Source organism: Nelusetta ayraudi, unplaced genomic scaffold (assembly GCF_046127955.1).
Source record: "Nelusetta ayraudi isolate G7.1 ecotype Tasmania unplaced genomic scaffold, CSIRO-AGI_Nayr_v1 ptg000033l, whole genome shotgun sequence".
Classification (NCBI taxonomy): Eukaryota; Metazoa; Chordata; class Actinopteri; order Tetraodontiformes; family Monacanthidae; genus Nelusetta; species Nelusetta ayraudi.
In genome coordinates this window covers 134,002-149,774 of record NW_027466083.1, presented here as the reverse complement: position 1 = coordinate 149,774, position 15,773 = coordinate 134,002, and the positions used below count along the sequence as shown (strand labels likewise).

Below are 15,773 nucleotides of genomic sequence, written 5' to 3'. Positions count from 1 at the left end.
TATTGAGTTATTTATTTTACAGTGTTAAGCTTTGCTTGTTCCATAATCAGGTTGAAGCACAACTTGTTTGGGTCCATATAAAAAGGTTCATTGTTATTTATGGAGGAAGATTTTTTTTTTTTTTTCAATAAATATCAATGTCCAAGTTTTAAATTCTGGCCCACTGTGTATTTGAGTTTAACACTGAAAATGTATATACTGAAAGATTGAGGGGAATGAGGTGAGTGCTGTCTTATGCATTGGCTAAAGACAATTTTCCATTATGACGGAAGTAAAGATCTATTCCATGATATTTAATTTTTTGGGGGGGAATAAACACAATGCAATCTCAAATAATGGTAGCAAGGTAGCAAAGACAGAAAGAGGTTTTAAAACACTTAAGGAGAGAATAACATCAGTAGTGACAGTCAAGGTGAACAGAACAGAAATGTTAAGTAATTATTTATTGAAAGTCATTGTTGTGACTTCAAAGCAGCATTCCAGCGTTGACAAAATTAACACATGTATCCTCACTGGTTCTAAATATTGTGCTTGTTTGCTGGTGAGTGTTTGCTATTGCAGGTGTGCGTCAGGGACCAACTAATCTGTCTTGGTTTCAACTAACTGCCATTCTTTTCATCTTCCTCCTTTCCCTTCTACTCCACATCTCCTCCCTCATCCTGGTCAGCACAGGCTGCAAACTCCTTCTCAGGCAACAGGCCGTATTCGTTGAGGAACACCTCCACATCTGTTGCAAAGAACTCTTCTTTGAAGTACTGCGTGACAGCCAAGAAGTTGCCCAGTAATTCACCAGCTTTGTAAACCAGCAGAGTTGGAAGAACCTGAAGAAGACAAAACAAACACATGAACAACATTTACTCGAAAGCTCTGACGCTAAACTTTTAGCTGTCATGTTAAATGCCAGGTTTTCGATTTACAAAATTTGAATACAAATTATTGAATTTTGGAGACACTGCATTTTTTTCTCTCAAATGTTCACTGGGGGGAAACTGTTGGGACTGTATTAGCCTGGTCTCATAATAGTAAATCATTTCTGTTTGTTCATTGAATAATTTACTGACCTCAGTGGAGAAACGCTCGGCAGCACCGGAATCCACTGCATTTATCCGGCAGAATTTAACACTGGGGTACTCTGAGGCCAGACAGTCCATGCAGGAGTTCAGCTCTTCGCAACCTGACAACGAGTGAACAGCGCAGATTTTAAGATCTACACTAGGAAGCAGCCAGTAGCATCACCCACCCCTGAGGAATGAATGAAGTTGTTAACACGTTGAGAAATCCAGCACTGACCCTTCACACCATGCTGATAGATGTGGACCACCACAAGGGTCAAGCGATGTTCCTTCTCTATCACTTCGAGGAAGTCTTCTCCACTCTCGAGCTCATGGACCACTTCGAAAGTAGGGCCAAAGCTCAGTCGCTCGTGCATGTCTTGCATGCACTGTTTCCTGTAGCGTTTGAGGCTGCGTTCATCCTCGTCTTGGATCAGTTCATATTCCTGAATACTCATCTAGAATTAAGTGGTACATGTACATATACATATATATATATATACATATATATATATATATATATATATATATATATATATATATATATATATATATATATATATTTTTTTTTTTTTTTTTTTTTTAATTCTTTGCAGTTCAAGATCCATTTCACACTTGGATGCATTATTTGACACACTTGCACTACCAGTCAAAAGTTCATACTACTTTCTACACTGTAGATACACACTGAAGACATCAAAATATATGAGCAAGATATGAGGATTCATGTGGGAAAAGAAAAAAAAGTTTAATACCTAAATATGTTATTTTACATATATATTTTATATTAGGGGTGGCTATTCTAGATCATTGAAAATGTAAAACTTGTTGGAGTCATTTCACACTTTTTTGTTTCATACATATTCCATATGTGTTCATTCATAGATTTGGTGCCCTGAGTGACAATCTGCAATGTAAGCAGTCATGAAAATGAAAGAGAAACCATGAAATCAGAAGTGTGTGGCCAAACTTTTGACTGGTACTATATAAGTACACAAAATATCTCTAAATGGTCAAAGCATGCTTTGATAGTTATTTTTGTAATGCCTTTCACTCTTTGTATAGATTCTCCATAAAGCGATTGTCTGTTGGAGGTGCGTTTCCGAATACCTTTCTGTTGAGTCTTTCCTTGTCATCGTCTCGTGGACTTGACATTTGCCTGAGCAGCTCCCTTTTCCTTTGTGGAACAGTTTGATCCACACTGTCCAATTTGAATCTTCTCCAGTCATTGATAACACCCTTAGGACCTAAAGAACCAAAGAAAAACCCTCAAAAGAATTCATTTTATTTCCTTGAAGATTAAAACCTGGAGTTTTACCTGGACCAAGATGCGTACATTACATTCCAATACAACATTCAATGTACCAAACGTAATTATGTTTTACATTCAGACCTATCTATAATGTCTCTTGTTATGATTCACCTCGACCAAGCTTCTCTGACTGAGAATTAACTATAATACTCAAACAGCAGAGCCAGTCTGCTGCATTTATCTGACTCATCGCTCTGACCTGTATGATTGGCAGGCAACTCTTCTTCCAGGGTTGAGCCTGACATCTTTGCAGTGGCCTTTTGACAAAAATGACAAACATGACGTTGATTCATTTGCACAACAAATCTATGCTACGCTTGAGATTTTGCTCGGTTCAAGTGGAAACCAGCTCTGAAGCTATGTGAGAGGTATTCAGTATCAGTGTTAATAATGTAATAATCATTAAAAAGATAAACTTTGGTGAATGAAAGAAATGTATATAAATAAACTATTTTAAAACATGCACAATACAGATAATAAATTGTTGTCAAGATCATTTAGCAGGAGCCAAACTGATGATGTGTATCAGCTTAATATGAGATTATAAGGACTTGAACATGCTGAGGACATCTTATGTTGATGTGCAGATGGTGGGTCTGATTATTCTGTGGATTTAAAAAAAAAAAAGCTGTTCTGTCCGTGTTGTCCTACAATTTATTTTGCCACTCAAAATCAGCAATGGATATGAAAGCCATAATGCAAGTACAGCTGAGCTGCTGAAGACAATATTGAAATCAAGACCGCGTTGGTCATGCAGCTGACTTTCCAGAAATGATTAAACTGAATCTATTTAAGAAAGAAAACATTGAACACAACTATTCAAAAGTATGCATAAATGTTGTTACAAGTCATGTAAATATATTTATTGAGAGGGAAACACTATTTTAGTAATGCAACAAAGCATTTCAGCATTTTTGTAAACAATTGCGAACACATTTCTTTTTAGCTAGAGTGAGATGAGGCCAAAAACAAACTATTGTTATTATCATCAACAACAAAAAAAGGTGAACAAATAGTAAATAGCAACTTAAATCCTCACAAAATCTAACATTCCATGAAGTCTAACCTGAACTTGAATTACCTGGAAAGTCTTACCTTTACAATTTCAACAGGAACTGATTTTGTTCAAGTCTTCACACCTAAATCTATCTGTAGTAATTCTTATGCTGTCAATCTCCCTTAACTCTATCCCAATGCAGGAGAAGTCTCAGTATGACAAAGGCTGTGGAGGGAGATTAAGGCAATAAGCTTCACTGGCGTCACTGACTAATAAGATATTCCATAATGTGATAATTAGGCTTAGTGTTTTGAATCGGATGCACAAAACACTGATGCAAGACTTGTCCGTTTGTAAAAATGTTTCAGTGTAGAAGCTCAAGTAAAATATAAAAATAATAAGATAATAAAATTAGGCAACTTAACAGTTTCAGTGAGATATAATCACAGCACTTCCAAATCCGTTTACATGGCTATGGTGCCATTCCTAAGTACGACCCCGAGAGGGCACTGTCGCATAACCAATAAAGGTATTATATTATTGTTTCTAACCTTCAGTGCAACTGTTTATAAAGAATGAAGATCGGTCAGTGTCGTCACAAATTTCCAAATCCAATTGAACTGAGTGATCACAGTGAAGATGCACTTCATCAAAATGAGCCGTGCCAGTTTTCATCACACATGCTTCACTGAACTACGACTGCATTCGTGTTACTTTACTGCCGAACTATTCAAAACATTTCAAGAAAAGAAAATCATGTTAGTAGCACATTCTTCACAAACGGCGATTAAAACTGGCTATTTTTTTTTCTTTACCACTGAAGTATGTGACAGCAGGCAGTGCTACTGTGAAAGTTTCTTCACAACACCGACATTATAACATCTTTTATCAATACAGAGTAGGTTGTTTTTCATGCGCCACCTCCAGCACTTTTGTGTGTAGTATAATTTCTTAGTATCATTTCTCAGTCATCAGATGGTTGTCGTTGTGTATTGAGGGAGGAGTCGTGTTTCCGTGCTCCAAACCAACGTAAGCGTTGGTGGTATAGTGGTTAGCATAGCTGCCTTCCAAGCAGTTGACCCGGGTTCGATTCCCGGCCAACGCAAACTTTTCTTTCTTTATTTCTTTCAAATAAGCTGAGGGTTTTCACTGTTACTATACTAGAATCCACAAAGTGTGTAAATTACACGAGAAGTTCAAATCAATGTATGATATCAAAGCACAGTGTTTCTTAAATCATCGAGTGAAAATACATTTCCACAGCTCAGAGAGAGTCAGGTAGGTCAAAAACAGCCAGTTTCATGGGTATCAGACAATTAATAAACTGGACCGTTTCCAATGTAACTTTCATGAAACTTTCAGTTTCCGGTGTTCTGAGTCACTTGAAAAATTCCTTTTCCCGTCCCTCAAAATATTCACTGACTGCGGTCAAGCCAACAAGCAGTTCGACCAAATACACTCGTTTTCTTCGAGCTCTGTGTACACCAAACATTACGGTAATCGCTTAGCACAAATTCAAAAAGCGATCGCTGTGCTTGATTTCTTTTTAATATTTAGTGGAGAAGACAGACAGGCAGCTTGTCCCTAGTTCTGTTTGTCTGGGGCTGAGGATATTATTGTTGTTGTTGTTGTTGTTGTTGTTGTTGTTGTTGTTGTTGTTGTTGTTGTTGTTGTTGTTGTTTTAGTTTTAATCATTGTGGTGATTTTTTTTTATTGTCTCTGTTTTTCTTTGTCCATATTTGATTGTAATGGGAATCTCCCTGGGACTGAAATAAAGAATTGAATCAAACTGAATTGTGCGTAGTGAAATACTGGTCGTGGGCTGATGGACTGGCAACTCAAGAAGACGTTTCTGGATTCAATCGCACTGTGGGCTTTTCCATGTCGTCGACCTTCTTCTTCCTTGTCTCTTTGCACTTGCACTCGCATTCATTTGAGCTGTTGCACTTGTTGCATCTGTTCTGTTGGCTGTACTGTGTTTGTGCCTCGGAGCTCCGATCTTTTATTTTCTGTTCATTAAATTGCTTGTTTACTCAGTATTTCTGCATCGGTATCTTTGCTCTTTTCCACAACACGTGTTCTCTTCAACTGTGTGGGTTCGTTCCCTGTACACTGTCTTCCTCCATCCAAAGACATTGACGTTAGGCGAGTTGGTAGCTTAAGCCGGTTAAAAAGATTGATTCTGACTTTGTCTCTGTCAGCACTTTGAACTACTACCCTGTTAAGCCTGCTAACAAGCTTGGTGAACAAGGTCCCTTACTCTTAATAAATAAATACAACAGAGTGTTTTTAACACGTTTAACTGCTTAATTCAGGTTTATTCACGTTGGTGCTTTGAAACACAGCAAATGTGAGCAATCCTTGTTTGTTTGGGGAGCTGAAGGAAGGGTCTTGGTCATCCACTGCAGGTCTTTCACTGGCTGGCCTCCACGTTCCTCATTTGAGGTGTTCTCTGCTCCATCCAAATCTTTCCCATCCACAAAATGCCTTTACGCTGGAAAGTGACAGTAAACAATGGTGAGACATGCAAGTGCTTGTTTTCTTGCTTGTTGATTACAGACGTCGGCCCACCACCAGTCAAAGTAAAAAGGACAAAACTGTGGTTAGTTCTCTGCTACCTGGTGGAAGGACATTTTTCTCAAAGTGCTCCCTGGTGTTCATGTTGCCAGCAGGACGGTACTGACCAACCACATAGACCTTTTTACCATCGGTGGCAACGCCCACACCCAACTGGGTGCTGTCTTTCCACACCACCTGGGTGAAATGACCTGGCAAAGGAAACAGTCGAGGACAAAGATCAAATTGTCCCGTTAAATTTGCAAAAACATACACGTCAAACCTGAAATACTTTGAAACTGTGCATCTGGAATTACAGACAATTCTGTCTTGTGTGAGCGTAAAGCCTTATACAGTGTTTATGTCTTTTCTACTCCTAATTAGATATGCACAATTATTTTAAAGTGTGAGAATCCAGTGAACCTGTCTCTATTTATGTAATTGTCCTTGGCATCTCATCATTTTCTGTTTACCAGTGTTGCCCGCGAATCCAGGACTGCTCCATTTGTAGTCCTTGACTTCACCGTACCAGCTGTCCACAGCTTCTTTTCCTATCCAATGATAAAGAAGGTAGATACATTCATGAAGTATGATGATACAATGAGATGCCATCAAAATATATAGTGATTATTTTAGCTAGACCTCGTAAACAGAGGACAAAATTGGCCGAGTTTCCTCATAAATGAAAAGTTTGTTAGATTTTTCCACAATGAAAACCTAAGATCTTCGACAAGATGCCTGTTTGGTGTAGAACAGACCTGTGAGAGTGATGCCAGCCGAGCCGTACATGGTGAAGACGTTCTCTCCATCGCTGGTCTTACTGTGCTGCAGGCGGCCAAGTGACAGCAATTCATCAGCCCAACGTTGAGCTGAGGAGTTCAGCTCATTGCTGAAGGTCAGTGGGGGAGCGTTGTGCTTCTCCCTGTATTTGTTGTGGGTCTCAAGGAACTCCTGCTTAAACTTTCCATCTTCATACAACAGAAAGTGAAAATATTTCAATGCAAAGAAACAAGGAATATTGTGTATTGATAGTACTTTTCTATTCTGTCTTTGGAAAGTATTTCCAGAATGTGCACATTTACTCACCGGCCATTGCTCCTCAATGCTGAAATCAAACAAGAAAAGTCAGCAGTTTATTCTTCTAGACAAAAACACACTCAAAACTTACTATTGAATAATCCATGAAATACACTTAAAACTATTTTCTTAAAGTATTCTGCAAAAATACACAAGTAGAACCCTTGTTCTTACCTGGTTTGAGATGTTCTCCTAAAGCCTGAGGATGTCAGATGACAATACAACTCCTCTTGCTGTCTCTCTGGGCGTTGTGTGTATATATATATGCATGAGCCACCTTTGGTTTACCGCTTCATTAGAGTGTCTCTTTGTTATGTGCGGTTGGTAAAATTGTCAAAAAGAGCAGACATAAAATATGTCAACAGAGAGCAGACAGGACAGGCAGAGCTGGTTGAGCGAGTATCTGTAGACTGTCTGCCAACATGCAGATTCCTTCCACTCGCTGAGGTTTTAATGTTGCCTTTACCCCACTAATTAGAGTCTGGAGTTGTTGGAGACAATGTTTAAATGGTTTTACATGGAACTTATTAACTCCCATTAATATTGTAGCACTATTAGGATCCCTAATGGGTCCTCCTTAGATCCTGATCCTGCATGTTATATTGATTTGAGCTCCTTGTTTGTCCCTCATCATTCATTCATTCATTTTCCATCTTCCTTCTTCCTGAGCTCAGGGTCTCAGGGGTCTGCTGGAGCCTCTCCCAGCTGTCTTAGGGCGAAGGCAGGGTGACACCCTGGACAGGTGGCCAGTTCATCACATAGAGACAAACAACCATTCACACTCACATGCACACCTACGGACAATTTAGAGTGTTCAATTGACCTCACATGCATGTTTTTGGAGTGTGGGAGGAAGCCGGAGAACCCGGAGAGAACCCAGGCAGACACAGGGAGAACATGCAAACTCCACACAGAAAGGTCCCAGGCCTGGAATCGAAGCCACGACCTTCTTGCTGTGAGGCGGCAGCGCTGACCACTGCGCCACCGTGTCGCCCGTCCCTCTTCATAAAGCTATTTATTTATTTATTTATTTTTTATTCATCTTCAGTCATTTTCAGTGATTTGATCTAACTAACCCTAAATTGAATCCTAAATCTAAATGTATCGAAACCAAATTTAGTGATAATTATTTATGTTCAGTTGTGGACGGTTCTGAGGAAGGTGGAGGACAAACGCCAAAACTAGTCACCTTTGTTATGTCTACAATAAGAACTTTAAAAAATACTTAAAATTTTCATAACATGATTAGATTCCACAGTACATGTTATAAACAACATAAATTATTAAAATGTTACACATATACACATAATGAATGTGTATGTGTGTGTATATATATATATGTACACAGATTATCCTGTGTTTACCAGCTTTTTTTGCTTCAGCGTCCCTCCCAATCTTGAAAGCAAACCTACACCCTTGACACAACCTAAGCCACAGACCACAACAAACATTTTCTCTCATGTTCTAATGTTGACGCTTTTCTCATGACACTCAAATACTACATTGCACTAATTCTTTCTTCCGACAAAATCCAATGTTTTTTTGTTGTTTATTTGTTTGTTAGACTTTTGCCAGGCCTTCATAGTTAAGACTCATTATTATAAATCTCACTTTCATCTCCAGTTGATCGAAACGAGGTGGATAAATCATATCTGCAGTTCAAATGTGACTTATATGCCACATTTGCTTCATGTTTCTAAAATTTAAACATACTTGTAGTTTGTACTGTACAGAAAATCATCAAAACCAAAGACACTAATATATATCATGTGCATGTACAGGACCATGCATATCCTAAAATGATCAAGATCCAGGTACGCCTTATAACTGGGATACTAGGTGTCTGATTATCTGTCAGGAATCAACCACAAATAAAGTTAGACCACCTTAAAAAAAAAACAGTGTTCTTACTAAGTACAGTATTTCAAATGAGCAAATGTTTCCATAGGTGTAACCTACTAATTAATGAAGTATTTGTGGGTCTTTCATCTCCTTGGTTGCACACAATTTTTAATTAGTGGTTGGGTGTGTTAGCAACATAAAGACAAACCAACAAAAACCCATGGTGACTCATCTGTGGACAATTATGTTATGCACAATTTTTTTTTTTTACACATTTTATTTGCAGTTATAACGGAAGAGGTGGCAAAAGTACTGACATTCTGTACTGACGTAAAAGTACGGATAGTTGTGTCAAAAACTCCTTGACTCAATTACCCATGAATGAAACAATACATTTGTTGATAATTCTGCAAAAATGAAAAAAAAATTGTGACAGAATAATCTGGACTGAACTGATCAGAGAGGTCTTGCATGAGCATCTCCATCTTCTTTTACTAGCTTTGCTACTTTCAATACTATGTTTTGTTTTTATTTGTTTTTTTCAGCTGCAGCACAAGCAAACTGTCGTCACCTTTAATGACCAGTGAGATATTGCATGGTGTCGACACTTTGAATAAAAATAACCATTATGTCCAGGGTGTCACCCTGTCTTCACCCTGTGACAGCTGGGAGAGGCTCCAGCAGACCCCCAGGACCCTGAACTCAGGAGGAAGTGGGTGTTGAAAATGGATGGAAAGATGGATGAGAATGTAATGAACAGTGACCCAAAAGCCAAAGTAATAATCTCCCTCTAAAATATGACCCACCTTTATATTTAACGACACAAAAGCATATAGTTCAACTCACTCCACTCTACCAAACAATAACTACAATCATAACAAGTGAATAACGTTTAATAGAATTTATATCTTTTAAACACATTCAAACAGAAAAGTAATGAGCATGTTTTTCCATCATACCAAGTAGAAAATATAGATATTTGTGTACAAATGTAAGGAGTAAACACAACAGTAACAAAGTATTTGTACTTCATTACCTGCCACCTCTGTAATCATAACAATAGAAATAATAACTCATCCAGCATGCAGGGACGGGCGGTATCTCACCCTCGACTAGCACTTATTAGAATTGTATCGTCTCTGTTTGTGTCTGTAATGCTGTTTAAAAATAGGCCACACAAACTCCCATGACCCTTATAAATAACATATGACTGTCTGACTGTCTGTGTAGATGTGGCTTTACTGCTTTGTTTGGTGCAAGTTCTGTCATCACAAACCAACTAGAATAAATTCATCACAACGAGGGCCGATTAAAAGTGTGTGTGTGTGGGGGGGAGGGGGTGTGTGTGTGGGGGGGGGGAATTGTCCTGATTTCATCCATGCAGCTTTTGAACCACAAGATGCACATTGTGGTCACTGTTGGGTTGAGAAATGAATGATAACCCGTTGTACTTCTCAATAGCCTCAGCTCAGTTCTGTGGGAACAAATAGAGATCACACTCTAACTTTAAAAGCTCGTGAAATTAAAACTGTAGGCCTCTGATCACAGTTGAAGAATACTTTTGATTTGTCATATATATAAATTGCAATTTGAAATAAAAATTGCAGATTTCCTGTTGAGTTGTTAGGTCAGAGGTATCATTGTTGACGAGACAAACAATTCAGTTTTTCATTTATCTAGATGCAGCTTTGAATAATAATAATAATAATAATAATAATAATAATAATAATAATAATAATAATAATTATTATTATTATTATTATTATTATTATTATTATTATTATTATTATTATTATTATTATAATCATCCCCGTGACCCTGAATAGGAATAAGCGGGTATAGAAGATGAATGAATGAATGAATGAATGAATAATAATAATAATGATCGAGTAGGGTGTTCCGTTTTATTGCGCATGTACGCTCAACCGTCGACATATACGCGACGAAACGTGGTCACGTGGTCAAAGCATCGACAGTTGTCATGGAAACGCCGTTTTCGCTCTGCAGCGTCAAGACACACCGGGGCTTCAGTTGGACTGAATCGAGCAGACTTGGACGAAAATCCACCGGTGGTAAGATTTTGTCTTTTTCTTTTGTTGTCCTTTACACGCAGCCGTAGTGTGAACGACGACGGCACAGGCGACTCCAGCTGGGATCGTGTTGGTTCAAAACGGCCGTTGGAGCGATTTGTGTGCATCATTTCCCAGCCTTGCTTGGCCAAAAAGCCTCTGTTGACGTTCGCTTGTATCTTACAGGTTAAGTCACCTGACTTCCGGTCTAGCGCTGCATCTCTCAACCTCCTGCAGCAGCTTCCCCCCCTGTCTTTCGTGAGCTCGCTCTCTCCCTCACACACAACACACGCACACGCACACTATTTCTCTCTCTCTCTCTCTCTCTCTCTCTCTCTCTTTCTCTCTCTCTCTCTCACACACACACACACACACACACACACACAAACAAACAAACACCTTTTCTCTCTGTCTCTGTCTCTCTTACGCTCTCTCTCTCACCCACACACACACACACACACACTATTTCTCTCTCTCACACACGCACACACACACACACACACACACACACACACACACAAACAAACAAACCCCTTCTCTCTCTTTCTCTCTTACTCACACACACACACACACACTATTTCTCTCTCTCTCTTTCTCTCTCTCTCTCTCTCTCACACACACACACACAAACAAACAAACAAACACCTTTTCCCTCTCTCTCTCTCTCTCTCTCTCTCTCTCTCTCTCTCACACACACACACACACACACACACACACACTCCATACTGTATGTTGTTAATTAAGCTAAATGAAAAATGGAATTAGAATTAGCGCTCTGACACTTTCATCTGAATGCTGCAGTTGGTTGAGAAAACACATGATCAATGCAACACGCACACACACACACACACACACACACACACACACACACACACACACACTAGAGCACAGAACAACAGACGACACTAATTCCTGTCACACTTCTCTCCCAGATTGTCCTGAAGGACTGCAGGAGTGGAATGATGCAGTTCCCACCCCCCATCAGCAGAGACAGGATCATCGGAGCCTTCCCAAAGGTACACGTATGTCTTATTTATCTGCTCCAACCTTGATAAGGTTTGCCTGCCTGCCAGGTCACCAACAGCAGGAATGCTGGTCTTGAACGTTCGCTTTATGAGAAATGCGTGACTTCTGCCCATTACCAGCACACTCTGCACAAGTTTTGCAGCCAGTTTGTCCGCCAGAGACTTTACGGTGTGTTGTTTTTGCACATGAAATGCAAGTTTACCCCCACATTCATTATTCAGTCTTCCAGTGGGATGATTGAGGTATATTGTGTTTGCATATTTGCTGTGCAAAATGTCAATTTACAAAGTGCTTTTTTTCCATTCAGCGCTCAAATGACCTCTGAAAAAATAAAACAGGCAGAACCTACAAAAGTTCTTTGTTGCATTGCGTTGTATTCCGCTTCTGTGTTTGTCGCTGTGCATGAAAACGCTACGACTGGTGCTCCACCCAAAACACGTCAACCAAAGCAGTGCATACACCAGGGGTGGGGGAACTCTTTGGCTGGCGGGGCCACAGTGGGTTGCAAAATGTGAGAGAGGGCGGTAGTGCAGCCGCAGCAGATGGATGGAGTGTTTTGGGTGAGCCACCTCATAGGAGGAAAAAACATATCACTGGATGTGTAGGAAACATGTTTCTTTAATGTCAATTGAACATGAAGACAAAAGCAAAGTTACTACAAAATATCTTTCAGAAACAAATGTCATGTCACGTGACTTTAGAATCGAGCTGAGCATCGCATCGTATGTTTCTTGTCAGTGCTACACGCCTACTGCCTCTGTGCAGCTGAAGAAAGACTGGGACATTCAGGCTAACGCTTGCTGTAAAGACAGAGCTGCCAAGCATCAGCTGTGAGTTTCCTTTTGGTCTTGCATTGAACACTCAGCACAACATTTTGTATTTACATTCCGGTTCAAGCGTCTGACTTATTTCTTTCCTTCAAGATGGGACAGACAGAAAATGTCCAAAGTGGTGATTGTTGGAGACCTAAATGTGGGGAAGACCTGCCTCATCAACAGGTAGTTTAACACACAAGAAACACAGCTGATGTTTATTATTGTCATTGGCTTGAGTTCAACACAGCTGGTGACATTTTACTGAGAAGTGGTTTAGTTTAGTGGCACTTTACAGGGAACCTTTAACTATTATTTTAATATTATGTTTATTAATTAACTAGAGAGGGAAAAAATATATAAAGATACAGCAGATACTGAGAATGGTTCTTTTTCTGAATGAGGTAATTACCCTTATGCCTTGTATGGATGTCAAGAATGCCAAGTAGATTGTACGCATACAAATCCACCATTACAAAGTCGTTCTTTTGTTGTTCCCCACCTCCCTTGTTTTAGATTTTGTAAAGATGTGTTTGAAAAGGACTACAAGGCCACCATAGGAGTGGACTTTGAGATTGAGAGGTTTGAGATATCTGGAGTACCTTTCTCTCTACAAATGTAAGTGACTGCATCGATGCCAAGTCTTCATGCAGGCCCTGGGGGTACCCCTGTGTTTGTCTATTCATTTTCCTTTCATGCTTTACAGCTGGGACACTGCTGGCCAGGAGAAATTCAAGTGTATTGCGTCGGCATACTACAGGGGTGCCCATGGTAGGAAGTTGTTCTGACCACCAACTCAAATGCAATGCTGTTTTAGTCTCTAGGCTAATGATGGCAAGGCCTCTCTTTTGTCTTTTCCAGTCATCGTCACAGTATTTGACATGGCAGATATCAAGTCTCTTGAAAATACACAGTAAGTCTGTCAATAATAATAATAATAATAATAATAATAATAATAATAATAATAATAATAATAATAATAATAATAATAATAATAATGTGCTAATCTTAAAGGTCCAGTGTGTAAAATTTGCCCTGATTTATGATTTTTTTTTTTCTATTGGTAAAAGCTTAACATACTGCATGTAAATACATTAGGAGAAGTGTATACTCACAGTACAATTATAAGTCATTTGGTATTCCTACCCATAGAGCGGTTCCTGTGTACGTACATAGAACACTGAGGGTCTTGCTCCTAGTTAGCTGCCAACTTGCGCCGCCAAATTTCTAAGGAAGCCTGGTGTGGACAAATCCAGCTGCCTGACAGCATAGTGTTTTGTAATTAGGGTGAACACTCGCATCCTCAAAATAAACCAACGAAGAAAAAGATGGACGAGGTGTCCAGGTTTGTGTGCGCAGAGCCACCGTAGTTCACTGGCAAGCTCTGGAGAGCTCTGATTAGCTGATGAGCGCTGCAGTCTGAAATCTGACCACTAGATGGGAGAATTACACACACTGTGCCTTTAAAGTCAAGTACTATTTACGTGAATATGCCTGATGTAAACGACTTATTTATCTAAAACTTGGACGATGTTGTAATCTACAAAACAAAATTACACCGTATATAATTTGAACTACTTTTGTGTTTGTTTTTTACGTAGTATTAACTGAAGTCCCTGTCACTATTTTTTCTGTTCAACTTGACTTCTTATATTTGAATATGTCTTGTACAGTGAGCTAATCAAAGATTAGCCATCTGATGTCCCACTGTTGGTTCATGTTTCTTTCCTTCTTTTGAAGGCAATGGTTGAAAGAAGCTGTGAGAGAAAATGAGCCTGACTCCTGTTTCATCTTCCTAGTTGGTACAAAGAGCGACCTCCTTGTAAGTCCATTCATGAAATTTTCTATGTATTTGTTTCACAGTTTGATACATGGTATTATTCAGAACCCATTGATTGTCATTTAGCCCTCAGAAGAAAGGCAGAAGACAGAAAAAGATGCTGTGAGGATAGCAACAGAAATGTGTGCAGAGTTTTGGGCCGTTTCCTCTAAAACTGGTAAAACTGTTTCACCTCACTTCCAAGGCTGTGTTGCACACAGCTGTGATATAAATTTAAAATTAAAATATAAAGAAATGTTAATTTATTGAAAATTACATATATATATATATATATGTATATTTTCAGGGGAGAATGTGCAGGAATTTTTCTTTCGTGTGGCAGCGCTGGCGTTTGAGAGGAGCATTCTGAAAGACATGGAAAATGGAGTTCCTTCCAGCATTGGACATAGCGACAGTATCAGTAAGACATTGCACCTTTAGCAAAAATCATTGACCACTAGTGTGCTTATGACTAGATACAGAAGATAAATTACTTTATCTCAACAGGATCAGATCGTGCCATTTTGGAAGAGACAGCAACCCGAGAGACAAAGAAAAACTGCTGCTGATGGAAATGAGTGGAAGGAAGAGCTGACTTGGATAAAGACTGAATGTGTGCTGAGCTGGGTTGCTGAAATGATGAAGAAGATTTGCTACGCTCCTCTCAAGGGAAATGTCATTTATGATGCGTTAATCATCATATAACTGCCATGTGTTGTGACACTATGTAGAGTTTCTTTGACAATTCCTTGGAAATTAAGAGATTGTTGTAAAATAGTTGTAAAACAGATGTAGTATATGAATTATCCCATGTGAATCTTTTTTTTCCTTCAACACTGTTCTGTTTTCTCTCAGTATTAATGTGAAATACTCCACAATCATTATCATGGGTTTTATACAGAGATTTCTATATAGATATTAACACCTTAAAATAATAATAATTCAAAACCAAATGCTCTTTATTACTCAAAAAAATTAAACTTTTACTGCACTGATAATTGTGCTCTAACGTAATCAGTATTCGCGTGAGTGCATGTAATTATCTCACAATGTGTTATATTATGTCATTTAACGTCCGTCATAATAAGAAGCTGAGGACTTTGATTAAATAGAATGGTGGTAATGAATAAATAATAATTAAATAAGACTGAAAGTTATGTCAGTTAATTGCGTGTCGCCTTTTTTCTTTCTTTCTTTTATCTTTTTTCTTT

At 38.9% G+C, this 15,773-nt stretch overlaps 3 protein-coding genes and 1 non-coding gene across 4 annotated transcripts; 2 read left to right on the top strand and 2 right to left on the bottom strand.

Moving 5' to 3' along the window:
• Positions 1 to 307: 307 nt before the first annotated feature.
• Positions 308 to 3,772, bottom strand: pdca (phosducin a). The gene is made up of 6 exons (XM_076031254.1): positions 3,460 to 3,772; positions 2,564 to 2,621; positions 2,163 to 2,299; positions 1,291 to 1,510; positions 1,062 to 1,174; positions 308 to 821 (listed from the first exon to the last, which is right to left on the bottom strand). The coding sequence occupies exons 2-6, from the start codon at positions 2,607 to 2,609 to the stop codon at positions 636 to 638; spliced, it is 702 nt and encodes a 233-aa protein (XP_075887369.1). The 5' UTR covers positions 2,610 to 2,621; positions 3,460 to 3,772; the 3' UTR covers positions 308 to 635.
• Positions 3,773 to 4,394: 622 nt separating this feature from the next.
• trnag-ucc (transfer RNA glycine (anticodon UCC)) lies at positions 4,395 to 4,466 on the top strand. The gene has a single exon. It is a non-coding gene; the product is annotated as a tRNA-Gly (tRNA).
• A 1,181-nt stretch (positions 4,467 to 5,647) lies between these two features.
• Positions 5,648 to 7,340, bottom strand: LOC142891633 (Golgi-associated plant pathogenesis-related protein 1). The gene is made up of 6 exons (XM_076031302.1): positions 7,169 to 7,340; positions 7,004 to 7,022; positions 6,676 to 6,885; positions 6,391 to 6,468; positions 5,980 to 6,129; positions 5,648 to 5,855 (listed from the first exon to the last, which is right to left on the bottom strand). The coding sequence occupies exons 2-6, from the start codon at positions 7,008 to 7,010 to the stop codon at positions 5,851 to 5,853; spliced, it is 450 nt and encodes a 149-aa protein (XP_075887417.1). The 5' UTR covers positions 7,011 to 7,022; positions 7,169 to 7,340; the 3' UTR covers positions 5,648 to 5,850.
• A 3,480-nt stretch (positions 7,341 to 10,820) lies between these two features.
• rab36 (RAB36, member RAS oncogene family) lies at positions 10,821 to 15,535 on the top strand. Its single transcript, XM_076031301.1, has 11 exons — positions 10,821 to 10,908; positions 11,838 to 11,921; positions 12,670 to 12,761; positions 12,855 to 12,929; positions 13,260 to 13,361; positions 13,450 to 13,514; positions 13,605 to 13,656; positions 14,484 to 14,565; positions 14,650 to 14,740; positions 14,870 to 14,983; positions 15,070 to 15,535. Exons 2-11 carry the CDS (start codon positions 11,865 to 11,867, stop codon positions 15,129 to 15,131), a joined length of 792 nt encoding a protein of 263 aa, XP_075887416.1. The 5' UTR covers positions 10,821 to 10,908; positions 11,838 to 11,864; the 3' UTR covers positions 15,132 to 15,535.
• Positions 15,536 to 15,773: the final 238 nt, after the last annotated feature.

Excerpts from the sequence above, each read along its gene's own strand:
- pdca (XM_076031254.1), bottom strand. The coding sequence starts at position 2,609 with ATGTCAGGCTCAACCCTGGAAGAAGAGTTGCCTGCCAATCATACAG. Across the intron at positions 2,300-2,563 it reads GTTGCCTGCCAATCATACAG|GTCCTAAGGGTGTTATCAAT; the intron begins GTCAGAGCGATG and ends TTGGTTCTTTAG. Across the intron at positions 1,175-1,290 it reads CTATCAGCATGGTGTGAAGG|GTTGCGAAGAGCTGAACTCC; the intron begins GTCAGTGCTGGA and ends ACTCGTTGTCAG.
- LOC142891633 (XM_076031302.1), bottom strand. Across the intron at positions 6,469-6,675 it reads GGCTGGCATCACTCTCACAG|GAAAAGAAGCTGTGGACAGC; the intron begins GTCTGTTCTACA and ends ATCATTGGATAG. Across the intron at positions 6,130-6,390 it reads TGGATTCGCGGGCAACACTG|GTCATTTCACCCAGGTGGTG; the intron begins GTAAACAGAAAA and ends TTCCTTTGCCAG.
- rab36 (XM_076031301.1), top strand. The coding sequence starts at position 11,865 with ATGATGCAGTTCCCACCCCCCATCAGCAGAGACAGGATCATCGGAGCC. Across the intron at positions 13,362-13,449 it reads GTACCTTTCTCTCTACAAAT|CTGGGACACTGCTGGCCAGG; the intron begins GTAAGTGACTGC and ends CATGCTTTACAG. Across the intron at positions 14,741-14,869 it reads GGCCGTTTCCTCTAAAACTG|GGGAGAATGTGCAGGAATTT; the intron begins GTAAAACTGTTT and ends GTATATTTTCAG.